This window comes from Crocodylus porosus, unplaced genomic scaffold (genome assembly GCF_001723895.1).
Source record: "Crocodylus porosus isolate Cpor-Errol unplaced genomic scaffold, CroPor_comp1, whole genome shotgun sequence".
Taxonomy (NCBI): Eukaryota; Metazoa; Chordata; order Crocodylia; family Crocodylidae; genus Crocodylus; species Crocodylus porosus.
Window position 1 is genome coordinate 57,496,646 of NW_017728886.1, and position 17,871 is coordinate 57,514,516.

Sequence of the window (17,871 nt, forward strand, 5' to 3'; positions counted from 1 at the left end):
AGTCAGCTTTTCTGAAGTCAAGGACTTCTGTGTTGCTGACTGACTTGCCAGCTTTACGGCGGATGGTGAAGGTGATCAGCTCGTGGTCACTGTCACCCAACTTCCCATCAATCACTAGGTCATCAATTAGGTCGTCCCCCGTAGCCAGTACCAGGTCAAGCAGCGCTTTGCCTCTCGTTGGCCCATATTACAATCCCTATGGCAGCAGTTCCCAATCTGTAGTGCAAGCACCACCAGTGGTACGCAGACAACCTGTCAGTGGTATGCATTAACAGATTTATCATAATTACTTTATATGATAAAAATTTGCTGGTGGCACTTAAGGTTGAACTGAAAAATTTGCTGGTGGCACTTAAGGTTGTATCATTTTAAATTGGTGGTGCACAATCTGTCAGTTTGGTAGCTGCTACCCTATGGTGTTACCACAATGCAAATAAAATTAACAACCAACTAACATCTAAGAAAGTCTACAACATTTATCCAAATGTTATTCCCAAGTTAGGCCCCTGACAAAACAGAAAGATGTTCCACAACACTGTGTTCCACATTAACTCATTCAATGTTATTCCTATTTTGTAGTATAATATGATATTCCTTATGTCACTATGCAGCAGGCCTATGTATTGAACATGAGAGAATTCTAAAGGTTCATCTTATACAAGTAAGACTTCTTTTTCTGAAACACCACTTAGTCTCTGAACTGGACACCACAACAAACCAAATAATTCACGTTAACTCCTCTGTGAACATGAAGGTAAGTGAAGGGTGATGTCTCTTAATCCTTGTATGATTAATTTAATAGATTATTAATATAAGTAAGTACTTTATACACAGATTTTAGTCCTAATTCCAAGAGACTAAAGCTGTGAGAATAAGTATATTGAGAAGACGTTGGCAAAAAACTTGTTCTACAGGTTTAACTTTACTGCACTTACGCATTAATTGCACCACTCACAGGTATCTGTGAGGTATTTATCTGGTCCTGCATGGCAGATGAGTGGCACAAGGCTGGATCAGGACCACAGACTAGCTCCACATGCTGGATTTAATGCCCGTCTCAGAGCAGGTGCCATGTGCTGCACACATGCCAGAGTGACTAGTCCAGGCTGGAGGAGGCATGCAGTGCCTCCTTCAGCCACTTGGGAGCCACACTGCCCACAGTTCTGCTCCATACTGGATCTAGGGTGCATCCCAAAGTGGCTGGAGCAGGTGCTACATGTATCATCTGCTCTGGGACTGTGCCACCTGCTCCAGGAATTGTGCTGGATCTGACATGGAGGTGCAGTCCGAGAGTGGTCAAAGCAGGCAGTTCATAGGACTATCTGGCATGCACTACACACTGTGTGTGGGTCAACTATGGGGCTCACAGGCAGCACTGCAGGTCAGATGATAGGGCTTCATGGACTTGATTTGGTCTGTGGGCTGCATCTTTGACATCTCTGGTACAACTGAAGCACAGCACACCTGGTCTACTTTTCCATGGAAAATCTGAAGTTCCATGCATTATCCTGTCTTGTGTTTTCTGAAGGCAACTACTTGTCTTTATATTCAAAATGGAAACGGTGAGCATGCCTACATGTACAATTAATACTACTTGGCTTTACTGTGCAGTAAGCACCTGCATGTTTAGACAGCAACACTTTACTGCACAGCAGATTAGATTGCTTTACTCATGTAGACATGGCCAGTATGTTGTAAATAGCTCACCTGACAGGTCAACCATAAACTGATTATGACTTCAAAAGTCATAGGGCAAGATAGGTATGGCTCATGGCTACTCAGGATTTTCTGTATCTTAGAAGTTATTTCTTGCTTGGTGTATACATGCATAGGAAAAATTCCTAGGTGCAAAACATAGATAAAGGTACAAAAGCTACATAAAAATCACTGAAACAGCCCTACCTGGCATGCATAGAAATGGCCAGTTATTTTCACAACAACCTGATCATTTTCATCTGGGGTCTGGTCACGAGGGACTACAACTTCTGCACTTGTCAAATTCTGAAGCTCATTTACCTGTAAATAAATACTGGAGTCAGCAAAATGCAGCCATTTTAATTAATGAAAATTTAATGTTGCTGGCCATATGATCTATAAAAACAGCACCCATAGATTTAGAAGTCAACCTAAACGCAGCTGTTTGTTTGCCTGAAGAACAAGCAAGCATTTTATTCCACTGAAATAGAACAAAGTCAAAACCTGTGAAGAAAAATGCACGTTACTTGGAACATGGCAAGCAAGCAAAAAACAAGAAGCCTAAATTACTAAAATGCCTCAATACCAGTGACTGACATTTATGTTTCTTTGGACTGTCAAAATAACCAAGTGATAACACCAAAGATATAATACAGCATACACTGTATGTGTAGTACTGCAGTCACTTCCACTGTGAATATCATACTGTTATAGAAATTATAAATTCACCTTCTGCACTGCCCCACCTAGATTTTGAATCTGTCAATCCAATAATGTTGTTCAATAACGGAAAGCAAGTAAACTTTTTCAAGGGTGGTATAGGGGTCCTCAAACCATGGCCCAGAGCTCTTGGACCTATGCCTATCACAATAGAGAAGCATACACAAATATGCGGGCAGTGCAGTTCCAGCATCTCAAATTTTGTTGCACATGTGTGAGACATCAAGAACTGCTCACTTTTAAATCCATGTCTACTTGGATATCTAAAAGAGGACTGGAATTTTTTTTTAAGTCTGTATCTTTGTTTCTTCAGTGTAAATTAATCTACGGTGAGAGTTATTCAACAACCTTAGAATCTGAGAAGGAAACAATGCAGAGACAAGAAGAAAACTCAGCAGACAGGGAGAAATTAGAGCAGCAAGGACTGCAGAAAGTGGCAATCTGGTGGTGGTAACTTCTACACCCATGGAGTGAAAACAAAATAACCAAAATACACAACTGTGATTCACTAAATGGCTTACGCCCAGCACAATAAAAAACAATACTGATTTTCCTCGTCTTCATAATTCAATTTTAACATTGTTTGAAACCCAGCACTAGAGTTGCCAGTAGAGAGTTCCTCCAAAAGGTGTTCCCTACTTTTAGTGATCTGTTCTGGAAAGAATCCAAAAGACTAAGCAGAGGACTGAATAAACAGGGACTCTGTACATCACTGCTTGCACAAGTGCTACAGGCCAGATCAACCAGTAGGTTGTTGACAAGCTGAGCACCATCAACTCCAGCTGAGGCAAACAGAATGAGGACATTCACAGTCTCTGGATACACCGTGGACTTGACAGGGCTCAGACTCTCCATTTATAAACCCAGGACAGCACTGATAATTAAGGCTTGTTAAAGTTCTTTGAAGATGCCAATACATTGATGATGTTAAATATTAGTTAAAAGGGAACTATGTCACTACTGGCCAGAGTTCATGGCAGGGTGCTAGAAGCTAACAGAAAATACCAGACTGCATTTACTTCATATGGAAGCATTTTGGTACGAAAAGTCATTCCATTTTTTAATGAAATTGTTCCTTTTAAGTAGGGGTGCACCAATAGAGATTTTTGGGGTCGATACCAATAGCTGATTTTTAAGGAGGTGTATTGGCCAATAACAATCTGATTTCCAATATGCAGCTCTTCAGCTCTAAGAGCTGCATCCAGCTGGTAACTCTGGTATGGTGGAAGGGGAGGGGCATGGGGGGGCAGATAAAGGCCCCTGTGGGGAGGGAGGTAATGGGGCTGGTGCTCACCAGCCAGGGCAGGGAGGGGAGAGGCATCAGAGAGAGCCACAAGTGACTTGTCCGGGGTGGGGGTCCATGTGCCCCTGGATCTGCGTGACGTGGGGCAGGCTGATGGTGTGGGCTGGGGCCGAAGGGTGGTGCGGTTCATCGGGGAGGCACGGGAAGGGAGGGAGGTGGCCCCTACCACTGGGCATGGCTTGTCCAGTGCTCGTCTGGTGGCTCCCACTGCTGCTCCCGCCAGTTTTCTGGGAGGGCATGGGGGTGGGGGGAATGTGTCCCTGGATCTGCCCAGCTGGGAAGAGCCCAGCCCCTGCCCCGTGCCCTCCCAGGCCAGTGGCGGGAGCAGCAGCAGGAACCACCAGACAAGCACAGGATGAGCTGTGCACAGCGGCAGGAGCTGCTCTCCCTGTCCTTTCCTGTGCCCCCCCGATGAACCTTGCCTCCATCCTATGCCCACCCCGGCCCCAGCTGGGCAGCCCCTGCCCCAGCCCCCCACCCTTCCTCACCTTGGGGGTCTTGATCTGCTTCACTACATCCCTTTCACCTCCCCTCCCCTCCCACTACACAAGACTTACTAGCTGCACACAGCAGTCCACACTGCCAGCTCTACTCCTTACTGCCTACATGCTGCACTGTGGCTCCACGCATGCACGGGCACTTAATCGGACAAATTAAATCGGCTGCATCAGGCCAATTTCTGATACAGAAAATTTTCTTTATATCGGTGCCAATCTGATATTGGACCAATGTATCGGTGCATTTCTACTTTTAAGTCTTCTACTTTGACTTCTAAACAGTATAACAAGAGGCATCCATTATATATATACACAACAAAGTGTGTCATTAACCTGTTCCTTTAAAGAATAAGACTATGGCTAGAGCTTACCATTTCTGCTTCAGTTTATCTCAAAAGTGGTGGTAAAACCACCTGCTTTTATAACTTGCTCTGAGATGTTTTAAAAATTCTACAGTAGTACCCAGAAACCTAAGAGGAAGAATCATACTGGGAGTACTAGTCAACTAGCCCTTAGGTCCAAGGCCTCTGTGGACCAAAGGATGAAGATCCAAGCCAGCATAAACTGGGTTGTTTTGCTTGTTTGAAAGAAGGTTAGATTATCTTAAAACTGATCCCATCTAATTTCTAATTCTAATAATGGCATAGGGATGGTCAGAATCCCAGTTCTGTGAGGCACTAAGATCCTCTTTTCTGCCTGGGCAGCAGGCCAAAGAAAAGTAAGTAGGATTTGTAGGGTTTGGGGGGGTGGGGAAACTCAAGAAAACAAAACACAATTTCTTCTTCTTTATACCGGAAAACTTGTCCAGCACTGAAAAGACGGGAGTCGGATCTTGCCAACACTTCCTCCAGAAGGTTAAGTCAGCTAAATTGTTGGCACAAAGAATGATCTACATGATCAGGCCTCTGATTAAGAACCTATTAATTCTAAATGGAAGGGGAGTAACTGCATTTGCCATGAGAAGTCCCAAAACCTATGACTGGGATTTAAGTCAGCAGTTATCCTCCTGATTGGCTCCAAATGAAATCTAAATATTGATTGTGAGAAAGATAATTCTTTTCTACTTGAGTTTAGGAAAGGGGAGAGGAAAAACTGAAGGACTAATTATAGCTTTCATGGCACATGCAAGCTTCAATTACTATGCAAAGAGTTAAAATACGAATTAGCTAAAAGCTTATACTTCAGCTGTCCTTCAGCTCCGTTTCTTTTTTGTTATCAGTTCAATACTTACTGTTTTGCCTCCTTTACCAATAACTCTACCAGCAGCATAGGATGGCACTTTTATATGAGCCTCAAGTTTAACTTCTTCTTTAGGTCCAAAGAAATTTTCTTCTTTAAGCTTTCCATAGATTCTCCCTTGAGCCTGTGGAATGAATTTTGTCAGAGTTATAGTACCACCCTGAAATCTAGTCAATTACATATTTTTTTTTATATATATATCCAACATGCACTAAAGAAAGCCAACAACATACATAAACAAACACAAGAAATGATGTTTTCTTCCCCCCTTGTAAAAACTTTTTCCACTTGATTACTTTTGCAAGGTGCTTGCATCCAACTAGAAACTGCAGTAGTCAATCCCTTATAGAAACTGACAATCTACCCAAGTTTCAAGCACAATAACAAACAACAGCATTCTACTGTTTTCCAGTGGAGTAACTCATTTTAAATGATTACCTCTTGTTTAGTGGTAGGAGAACTGCATGCCAGATGTATGTTTTTATTACTACCAAGAGCCCAAAAGCAGTTTATTTGCTCAAGCACAAGTTAGTTCCTGAAATTCATTCTTTAAAAGGATGTTGAAATCAAATGCCAAGATACATTACAAAGACTTAATTTATTCCAGGTTGTATGCTTTTACACAAATTACTGAGTAACCAAATGCAATGTGTTGGTCTAGGCAAGTGTTGGTGTTTAGTTTTTAATGTACAAGATTAAGTCTTTCAACGTAATTCCGAGTGATATCTTGGAAGTAGTTTTATTTTAACTAACACAGATCACCATAAAGCAGTGCTGGGTACATGAACATGCTGGGTAGTAACACAGATATCCATCAGGATGTTTCTGCCCATTACAAATAGGAAAGTGAGAGCTTCAGTGCCCAGCTCTCTCCATTTTTTAAATAATTTGGTTTTAGTTGCTTCTCAAGCCATTTCTTAGTTCCCTGTCATTCACAGGCTAAGTCATGAATTACGTTTTTTCTTCCATTCTGGAGGCCTTTCAAAATCAGGTGGATGCTTCCTTCCTAAGCAGTACCACAGAAACCAATTCAATGAGAGAACTGGATCCTAAATGGTGCATTCTCCATTTGATTAGTTTTTCAGTCCCTTTCCAAAATCTTGGCAGCACCTGTCAATCCTACCAATGCAAAGTCCCACAAAGTGTCAAAACAAGGAAAGATGGGTGGGAAAGAAGTAAGAGCAGACCTCTGACACAAGTCACATCAACTGATGGAATACCAGCCAACCTGTGACACCTGAAGCTTGACCATCTCAGAGTTACTCTTGTCCATTTTAGCTTATGTGTTACAGCCATGAAAGATTCAAGCAGCTAAAACAGTATAAAGCAAAAGGAAGCTGGATCACCTTATAAATTTTCAGCAACTTTTCACTTGTACAACACAAATGCCTGGTGCATCAAAAAGGGCACTTTGAAAGCCCTGAACTAAACTAAAATAGGCTAATCAAAAATTGTGGCCATGGAGCTGAAGCAATCAGCTCTTCCAAAACACAAGTCATAGAGACAAATGGTTATGCTTATGCTTTAGGGGATTACCAATAAAGGGTTGAGTTACAGACCTGTCTCTCATCTCTTTCAGCCTTAGGTGGTAGAAATGCCTTACCTGCTAAGAGGGAATGGAGGATCATTGGGAAGGAATTGTAATTTTATTTTGACTTGGTGTATAAAAAGGGGAATCAGTAAGGGAATCATAACTGTCCCTGAATTCTGTATCTAAGTTTACAAAGAAGTCCTGATTATAGACGGGCTGTAGTCTTCTCTCAAAAGACTGGACAATATTGGGTTTCTGGTAACTCCTCCTGCTAGCAGGAATGAAGAACAGCTCAAAAAAATCTGAGAGATGATGTCCCCACAAGGAGCCACAGTTATTGCCTGGAAGGATTTTCACTTGTTGACTAACAAGCAGTGCTAGTGGAGACAATTAAGAGAATGAGTCCTATTAAAAAAGATTGTCAATCTAGAGATATACTCCAAACAATAGCAGTATGGATTGCTTTTATAATCTCAGTCAAAGGAACATTGTTCAAAGCAGCATGAGAGGCTGAGTGAGCTCAAGCTGAGTAAAACCTGGTATAATCCCCTCAAACATAAATGATGTGCATACATCTCATGCCCATATCTATAAGGATATCAGTTGGGCTTTCATCCTCTTTACCAACACAACAGTGTACACAGGGCTTTAAGTGAACTGCTATCGTTCAAATAAAACGGATAGTGTTCCAACCCTATCCAGCATGTGAAAATTTGCAAGTGGGGGGGCAGGCATGAGTATGAGGCCCCTGCCAGTGCCAGCAGGGGCCTGGGGGGGGAGGAGGGGGCAGCAGGAGCACAGGGTCTGGGCTGGCACATGGTGCCAGAGCGACTAGTGGGCAAGGGGGTGGGGAAAAGCGGTGGCAGCAAGCAGCAGTGAGTGTGGGGCCTCCGCCAGTGCCTGGGGCCAGGGCCAGTGGGGGCCTAGGAGTAGAGCAGCAGAAGCGTGGGGCTTGGTCTGGGACATGGGGCAGGAGCAGCCAGCAGGTAGGGGGAAGGGTAGGGAGAGGCAGTGGCGATGGTGAGAAGCTACTGTAAGAAGCAGCAGTAACCAATTATTTCTATGTACATTAATGCCTATGGGGAAATGGGTTTTGCTTAGCATGGTTCCCCCTTAATGCTCAGTTTTTCTGGAACCAATTAAGAGCGTTAAGTAGGGGTTGTCTGTAAACTGGATCTTCTGCAAGGGACTGGGTTTCCCTTATCTTTATATACAGACTTCCTAGTAGTTATAACTTGTCTTGACTGGGACCTCATAGTTGCTTTCACATGGTAAGCAAGAACCTATTAAACCAATCAACATGTTGAAATCCTCCATAAAGAAAACGATTTCTGACAGGTGAAAAATCCTAGATCCAGCCTTTGAGAAATTTTGTCAGAGTGCAGTGAAACACTGTCATACAGAACTATAACTAATAGACCAATTCACAGAGATTAAAGCCAGAGAATCCCTAACTGAGGTAAAGAATAGTCCAGATTGCTTTACTGACAGGAAATAACCCAATATATTTGGAATGATTGCCTGGAGAGGTGACCAAGGATATAATTCCAATGAAACTGAGATTATTTCTGTTTAGACTGGCAAATTTGCTTCAAGGAAGATCTACTCTGAAGTAAGATGCCAGGATAGCTACAGGAACCATTCTGGACACCTTAGACAGCCAGCATCTAGACTGCCAGGTGCAGGGATTGTGGGTCAAATATACACTGCTGTGGAAACATCAGGTAGGCCAGTTCACATCAGTATTATGATCAGTCTCAGAACAGTTACCTTCATGAAGTCGAATACAAAAACAGCCTGACCCAAATTGAAGGTACCATGAAAATTGTCCTGTGTCACTGAACTTTGTCAGTTTTCTCAACAACTAGAGGGATCAAGAGTATTGGTGGAAAGTGTACAACAGATCAGGCATCCTGCAGACGCAAAAGATCTCCACAAGGGACCGCACTCTCCGAGTGGAAATGGGTAAAGAGGGGGGTGCATTGGCAGATAACAGGCTCCTAGTGATCTTCCAGTAGCTCTTAGAATTCTTCTAAGGATTTCTCCTAGTGCCACACAAAGTACGAGGGCATTACCCATGGAGGAAACTGTCATCCACCTTAGGACAAGGAGCAGATCTTCAGTTGCAAAGCATAGCACAGCCTGGCAATGACATAGCAAGTTAATGGACTGCTGGAACTGATTACTACAATGGTGCTAAGGAAGTAGTTGATACTAAACCAAGGTATCTTGGTACAGCGGTGCTCAGTACCATTCTGGATGATCTCAACATACTCTCCACTTGAATTATCAAGGCAACAGTGGTATCCACTTATCAATCTTATCGGAGTCAGCTCAGTTCTTGGGATGAGAAAATTCTTGATGGCAAATTCAATTCTGTGCCACGGTAGACTCAGGTCACTACCTTTAAGGCTTAGGAGAAGGCACCCAGCCTGGCTCTGGGTGTAGTGCTTACAGCACCCTTTTGAATGGGTGCTACTGACAGGTTGGGCTTTCAAGGAGAAGTGGTGCAAGAGCTTGAATGGACACCTTGGCCACCAAGGTAGGAGTCAGCGCCACTTCCCTTGGAAGTTGGTTCCAGATCCTAGCTGCCCCGACTGTGAAGTAGTGCCTCCTGATGTCTAGTCTAAACCTACTCTCTAACAACTTATGGCCATTATCCCTTGTTACTCTGGGAGGTGCTTGGGGGAACAGTGTCTCTCCCAAACCCCACTGGTCTCCCCCTAGTAAGCTTATAGACAGCCACCAGGTCCCCCTCAGCCTTCTCTTGTGAAGGGTGAACAGGTTAAGGTCCTGTAGCCTCTCATAGGGTCTGCCCTGCTGTCTCTGGATCATGCGAGTGCCCCTCCTCTGGACCCTCTCCATGCTGTCCACATCCCTCTTGAAGTGCGGCACCCAGAACTGGCTACAGTACTCCAGCTGCGGCCTGACCAGTGTCAAATAGAGGGGGAGGATCACCTCCTTAGCTCTGCTTGTGATGCATCTGTGGATGCAAGATAAGGTATGGTTATCCCTACTGATTGTGTCCTTGCACTGTCGGCCCATGTTCATCTTGGAGTCAATAATGACTTCAAGATCTCTTTCTGCCACCGTGCTTTCAAGAAGGGAGTTCCCTAGTCTAAAGGTATGCTGCTGGTTCCTACTGCCTAAGTGCAGCACCCTGCACTTGTCAGTATTGAATCCTATCCTATTTTCATTTGCCCACCACATAACCTGTCCAGGTCCCACTGTAATCTTCCCTTCCCTTCTAGCATGCCCACGTCAACCCAAATCATGGCCCTCTCCAAAGCATAACAGGTACTGGGATTGCTTTCATTACTGATGGGCATAGCAGTGCCACAAGCTATACTTATTTTAAAGCCAGGAGACTTCAAAGTCTGTTGTTTTAGGTTATTATTTGGGTGAGTTGCAAACCTATTAGTATTCTGTTGTAAACACTAAAAATCTGAAGTCAACTGGCAAAGGAAGACTAACAATTTTTTTGAATGGGGGAAAGGGGCAGGGAACAGAACCATTAGTTATTCACCAAGAAGTGAGTGAGTTCAGCTTGCAGTCATCCTACATTGTATCCTCAGCTACTGGGAAGTTCTTGGGTTAGCCTGAACAGACATCTGAAAAAATCTAATATCGCCCCCACACATTTTTTTAGTTCTGAAAAAAATCTAATATCTCCTGCACCTCAGAGCAGCAAAGTTTCCATCTGTACAGCTTTTAAGCTAGCCACCAAGTTGCACGTCCTATTACTTTTCAGAGCCTCCTTTACTCACAGTAATCCCTCAAATCTGAAGATAGATAGTAGAAAATCTTGCTCTGGCTCCAGAGATGCAAGTTTCACTCTCTCTCCAGACCTGCACCAAAAGCTACCCGCCACGGACCCAGCTGTAATTGGTACCTCCCTGCTTGGGCTGGCAAGTCAAAGGTAGTGGGGCGTGATGTCAGCCACAACATTCTCTGTTATGTTGCTGGCTACAGAAACTGGCATGCCTTAACCAGGCTAGGCTCAGAGGGACCTCTTACCTCCCCTTTGAATACTTTTATGTGGGATTACTATTCAGTTTGGGCTAAACAGCATTACGACTATAAAAAAATACGCCCAGATCTTTCTTCACAAGTTAAAGTTTAACAGTAAATTAATGTTATATAGTCTGAAAACTGCTTTTACCATTTGCAAGTTGCTGCCAGAAACAAGTACAAAGCTGAGAAAAGATGCGACTAAGAAAGAACAGGTTACAAAACCTTGAACAATTTTTTTCCACCCACTGTAGGCCTCGTTTGTGAATCAGTCAGGCTGCTGCATGACTGTCTCCAATATCACTCCTGACCTCTGGCACACTTTCATTGTTCATTAACAGAAATAGAGTTGGTGTCTTTGTTTCTCCCTTACTCACCCATTACCCTTTGGGAAGTGACTCAATCCTTGGATTTAAACAGAAGTGGGAAATCAAGGTTGGGGCATCTCAGCTTAACTGTGCTGTCAAATCAAACCAGCCATTTTGTTAATCTAAAAAGCTGCCCAAAATAGTTTGCTCTAGAACAGGAGTGTCACCTAGGGAACCCAGAGCATCAAACTTCTTTTCAACTTTATTACTGCAATTAAAATACACTGTCTAGTAAATTTGTAATGCAGAATGGAAAGACAAGACCATTACAACTCCTAGGTGAGAAGGGGAAATCAGGGGAAACTAGAAGGATGTTTTGCCTCCTATTTGTGCCATTTATTCTTAGGTCTGCTTCTGCTCACACTGAAGTTGTGTAAAACTCCCAATGACTACTGGGATACAGGCATGGAATTTCTTTACCCAAATCTTTGTACAATATTTATTTGCTGAAAGGGAATGCAATAAACTGTTTCACTAAATTCTGAATAAGAAGGTTCCGCAGAATCCACCATTTTATGATTCTGGTTTTCCCCTGCAGGCCAAGTCTGCTACATATTAACAAACTGGAGGGACATTTTTATACTTTACCTTAAACTGAGCCTCTGGAGGTCCAGTGATGATAACCATTCTCAGCTTCGCATCTGGTCCTTCAGCAGGAGCAATCTGGAACACAAGGTTCAACTTTACATAGCTGTCTACTGAAAGAAAATTTAAAAGATGACCTGTTGCACATTAGCAGAACTGTTATAATCTGCCCCAAGTCCAGAATTTTTTGTTACATCTGCAGCATTGTGTTTTGGTCATGCTAGGTTTTCTTTCTTTAAGAAAAATATGGGAGAAATGGCTAAGTTTCAAATAAATTTACCTGAACTACCAAAGATGCAACTATGGGCAGATCCAGGATTTTAAAAAAAGGAGGTGCAGAATGTGTGGCACATCATAATGTATACCAGGACACATTTGTCTCCAGTTAAAGAGAAACTAGAAGCTTTACTAATATACTAGGGGATTAGTGCTAAATTGTTCAATTTAAGAATGGAGCAAAAGCAAATATAACAACAGGAATGTGCACTGATTTGTTAGATTATATGTACAGTTTAAAAACCACAACGAACTAGACAAAAAGTAGTCAGAGTCAAAAGATACGGCATTATTAGTCTTCTAGGTCACAGTTAAATGTATGTCTCAGTGAGATTCACAAAACAAAAAGCTAGCTATCTTGAGGGTCTTAACAGTGCCTCCAATACTTCACCATCAATCATTTCTACATCTGACTTAATATTACCACACCCGAGTAGGTTTTTAGCTAGAACTAAAAACAGTCTGCAGGGCTGTGAAATAAGAGAGACATTACTAGGAATGGCTAACAACGAGCAAAATTGCAGGAGAAAGAATAGTCTGAATAGTGGAACACGTGGAGTGAAGAAAAATCAGCCTGACTTGGAGTTGATAATGAGCCATGAAGTCAACTCACTCCCTCACTGGTACCCAAATAGAGATGTTGCTGCCTCTCCCAGGAAGCTGCTTTTAAAGTTTGGGTAGAGCAGGAATCAAAGAGGGGGAATGCAACTGCACCACTGCATACCCCAATCCACCCCGGGTATAACCACCCAAAAAGATCTGTAGCCCATGGCAAAAACACAAACCTCTCAAGCTCCATGTGCACACTGCAGAGTGGGGAGGGGGAGAAAATAAAGAAATACAGCTTCCCAGAGGTAAGCATTGCTTATTATGCTCAACCATTCAACAAGTTCTATCCAGTGTGGGCATGAAAGAAAAGGAAATCTCTTCCTAACACACTCTGCCCACGAGCAAATTTTTCTTCCAGGAATTAAGCTAAGCATTGCCTGACCTATCCAAGGGATTGTATCCAAACATTCCTTCAGGTTGGAGAGTGAATTTCCAAGTTCCAGGCATGTAAAATATACAGATGTTTTTATCTTTGAAACAAAAATTAAGCTCCACTGGGGCTGATGCACAGAAACCTACAGGGTTTATAGTAGTTCATTTTACCACAAAGTAAGATTTCTGTGGGTGTGGCTCTAGACTCCAGTGGTCTTCAATAATTCAAATAAGCCTCTGACATTCTGGATGAACACTTTGTTTATCACAACTGACATTTCCATTGCAGTGTCTAGTATTACATAGCCACTGCTGAATGGGAAATGTATTAAACATTACAGGACTTCATCTTGGCTCTTGCCATAGGTATATTATTCATCTTTAACAGCTGTGGTTTAATTCAGACATAAATGGCTAGTTACCATGTATCATTTTTTACTAAGCAAGATTTAACTAATCAAAATTAGCATCATTATTCATACTCCGTTCTGCATTAGAGAATACATTATATACTAGCTATTTGCTTTACATAGGAAGTCACATGTTTTCATTTGCTATTTCTATACAATACATACATATACATCACTTACTAACCTACCAAACATGAAAAAGTGTCAAAAACAGATTACAGGCATACCTCGTTTTATTGCGCTTCGCTTTATTGCGCTTCGCAGATATTGCGTTTTTTACAAATTGAAGGTTTGTGGCAATCCTGCATCTGGCAAGTCTATCGGCACCATTTTTCCAACAGCATTTGCTCACTTCACATTTTTTTAGCATAAAGTATTTTTTAATTAAGGTATGTACATTGTTTTTTTTAGACATAATGCTATTGCACACTTAATAGACTACAGTATAGTGTAAACATAACTTTTATATGTACTGGGAAACCAAAAAATTCGTGTGACTTGCTTTATTGCAATATTCGCTTTATTGCGGTGGTCTGGGACTGAACCCGTAATATCTCCGAGGTATGCCTGTAGATCAAATCCTTATACTTTATGGAAAATACAAGTATGTAAATGGTATAAGCTTTTGAGGTACCTTTGCGATTATCTTACTGTACACAGCTTGGAGTGTTAAATTTCAACCAAGTTAGACCAAAATGTTTGAGACTACACACAGGTACGAAGTATCAGACTCCATGGGCAGTGACAGTATGAAATGAGACTTTTTGCCACCAAGTCCTGTATTTAAATTTTGGAAAATATTTTCCCTGAAGTCTATGATACATATATGTGTCTTCCATATATTATTACTTTAATGTTTTTAGGAATGTCTTCGAGGTTGTTAGACTAGTGTAATCTGGATTGCTGAAGACAAGGAAGACTAGGGACTTCGAAATAGACATTCAGTACTAATGTTAATGTTTTAAGAAGTGCAAGGGGTAAAATTTAGCAGACTCCATGTTTATTTTGACTCCTTGAAGGTAAAGATCAGTATTCTAAGAAATTTTAATTTAATATTTCAACAGGTGCAAAGAATAGACTAATACTTAAACAGAATCTTACGAATTTCAGTATGTACATGTTATGTATTCTTCAAAAATTATTTTATGACTAATTATTGTTACCAGACCTATCAATTTCAGTACAAACCCTAGGTACGTATGCAGCACCTCATTCATATATTAAACAGGCCCAGAAAGCATCAGGAAATGAGACAGTCTGACAAACTAACAGTCTGATTCTATATACAATGAGAACAAATTTAAATGTACCCTCAAATTTTAGCTAGGTACAGATTCTTCAATCAAAATGCATTACCCCATTCCTATGTTAGAATCAGGGTTTATAGGAAGCATGTATTTAACAAAGGGGCTATTTTGCAAGTTTCTGAGTGGGGCAAATAAAGAATGGTCTAAGCTGATGTGGCACAGCAAAGGCTATTATATATCGGGGTTCCCAGGTCATTTTTACATACATAAATGTGCACCTTCGGGACAGCAAGCTTCTTTTGCTTCTGAAAAACTTCAGTAGCATCTCTGCTCTTATCTGGCTCCTGCTCCCCAGCTCAAATCCCTGTTCTTTCCAGATTTCCAGCTGATGTTTCTTCTGCAGTGCTCCCTAAACAAGACAGATACCTGCCTGTATCTCAACATCTCTGTCTTGACTACCACATCCCTGGGTGCTAGGAAATGGTAACAAGTCAATGAAGAATAACATGGTAACCGTTGTTTGATTTAAGCAGCACCATGAGAATTTGCACCAGGTCTTAAAAGGAAATGAACTAGAGATAGCCATAATCTGCACTTCTAAAAATGTAGCCAAAACCTCATCTCTGGACACAGGTCAACAGCACTGGCTTTACGCAAGAAAGTTCTGAGGGAATTCAGGGGACTTCAGACACAGCTACAACACTGGAAGTAGTAGCTTTCACTAACATTGCAACCATTTGCAGAGCTGATAGCCTGGTTGTTTTTCACTATTTGAACAGCAGTGGATTTCCCCATCTCATCCCTTCTCACACAGAGATGAGGCCCAACAAGCCCCTATAGAAGCATATTCTTCAACAGAAATGAGCTCCAGAACTCTGACAGTCTCATCAAATTTTCCTCAACACCTCTGTGCCCATGAAGCAGGACAGTCATCAGAATTACCTTTAGACAAAAACTTGCAACAAGGGATAAAGCTAGAGCTCAGGCCTGCAAAAGGCTGACTTGGGTATGTGCTTATGTACACCAATTAAGGAAGCAACAGTTTCTCACGAGGAAACAATATGAGAAGCAATAATGAAACCACTTCACTTTGCTGTGTGGGAAAAACTCTACAAAGAGACTCTGGTATTTATAACAAACAACTTTTCATACTACTCTTAAAAAAAACAAACCCACACTTCACATCATAGAGCCAGGGTTCGAATTACAGGGGAGCTCAGGAGGGCTGAGCCCCCCATATGAGGACCCCCCATAGGCGAGACCCCCTATAAGATTTGAAAATCGTAACAGGGAGGGGGTGTCTCTCATTTTATTAGAGCATTGTGATGGGCAGACCTTGTTTTCTTCTTTTGCAGACTCCCCCCTCCCCCTAGAGCAGGGGTGGGCAATTATTTTGGGCAGAGGGCCACTTACCCAGTTTTGGCAAGCTGTCGAGGGCCACATGGGTAGCCCTGCCCCTTGACAGGTGCCCCACCCCCTGGTCATCATCTTGGGACCAATGTCCCAGGGCCAGCACCGGTCCGGCACAGGCTGGCAGGGGTCTGTGGAGCCGGGCTGGGCTGCACCAACAGGGAGAGGGGGGAGCTGGCCCGGCTCCAAAGAGCCCCTGCTGACCGGGACCCCATGCTCCCACCACCCTGCTCTGAACCCTGCCGGCACTGGCCCCGGGACACCAGTGCAGGTCCCAAGCTCCCGCTGGCTCCCGCACCTGCTCACACTCCCAGTGCCCCCCAGCCCCGCAGCACAGGCAGGGGGCAACGCACAGCCCCAACCCCCTACTTGCTGGCAGGGAAGAAGCTGGTGTTGAGCATGGGGAAAAGCAGCCCCTTGCCCACTCCATGGCAGACACTCCCTGCTGCAGGTGCTCACAGCCCATATGGGGCTGTGTGGAGCAGGCACAGGCAGCTCCACGTGGGCTGCAAGTGGCTGCAGTGCGGGGCACCAGCCAGGGGGTGGGAGAGGGGCTGCTTTCCCCCCCACTCTCAGCTTTTCCCCAGGTGACTTTTCCCTGGGCTCCTTCCCTGCCTGGGGTCCTCCCCTGCCCTTCCCCCTTAGAGTTTCCAGTGTAGTGCAGTCACACAGTCCCAGGCCAGAAGCCCCTGCTGGGACTTCTGGCGGGGCGGGCAAGCCCGGGCAGGCCCTGCTGTTGCGGGAGCCCGCCAAGCTTCCCCTGGGTCCTACTGCCCTTAGTTCCTGTCACTTTTTACAGGAACCAACGGCAGATAAATATTAATTCTCTAAACATTTAGGGGCCCTGTGGGCTGGAAAGAATGACCTTGCAGGCCAGATCCAGCCCATGGGCCCTATTTTGCCCACCCCTGCCCTAGAGTCAAAGCATAATTTGAACTCTGCATAGAGCCTAGAGACATTTTTTAGTTTGATACAATACATTAAGCAACTGGCAGAATAATTCAGGGCCCCAATCCCCAACAGTAAGGCCTAGATTCTAGAGCAGGGGTGGACAAAATGCGGCCCATGGACCAGATTTTCATAGATTTCATAGAGATTAGGGCTGGAAGGGACATCGGAAGATCACTGAGTCCAGCCCCCTGCCCAAAGGGCAGGAAGTCAGCTGGGGTCATAGGATCCCAGCAAGATAAGCATCCAATTTGCTCTTGAAGGTGTTCAATGTAGGTGTTTGAACCACCTCCGATGGCAGGCTGTTCGACCTTGGGGGCTCGGACAGTAAAGAAATTCTTCCTTATGTCCAGCCTGAAACAGTCTTACAGTAGTTTATAACTGTTCAACCGCATCGTCCCTTGAGGTGCTCTGGTGAACAAAAGTTCCCCCAGATCCTGGTGGTCACCCCTGATAAACTTACAGGTGGCCATCAGATCACCCCCGAGCCTGCCCTTTTCCAGGATAAAGAGCCCCATGGCTCTCAGCCTGTTGTCGTAAGGTCTGGTTTCCTGACCTCTGATCATGCGCGTGGCTCTTCTCTGGACTCTCTCAAGCTTCTCCACATCCTTTTTGAATTGTGGAGCCCAAAACCGGACACAGTACTCCAG

General features: G+C 43.5%; 1 protein-coding gene across 1 annotated transcript in view; it reads right to left on the reverse strand.

Moving 5' to 3' along the window:
* IGF2BP3 (insulin like growth factor 2 mRNA binding protein 3) overlaps positions 1–17,871 on the reverse strand; it is a 158,109-nt gene that overhangs the window by 2,831 nt on the left and 137,407 nt on the right. Inside the window, exons 12-14 of the mRNA XM_019534605.1 lie at positions 11,953–12,027; positions 5,447–5,578; positions 1,903–2,016 (exon numbers count right to left, since the gene is read on the reverse strand). Of these exons, the coding sequence (XP_019390150.1) occupies positions 1,903–2,016; positions 5,447–5,578; positions 11,953–12,027 (321 nt within the window). The remainder of the gene's footprint in view (positions 1–1,902; positions 2,017–5,446; positions 5,579–11,952; positions 12,028–17,871) is intronic.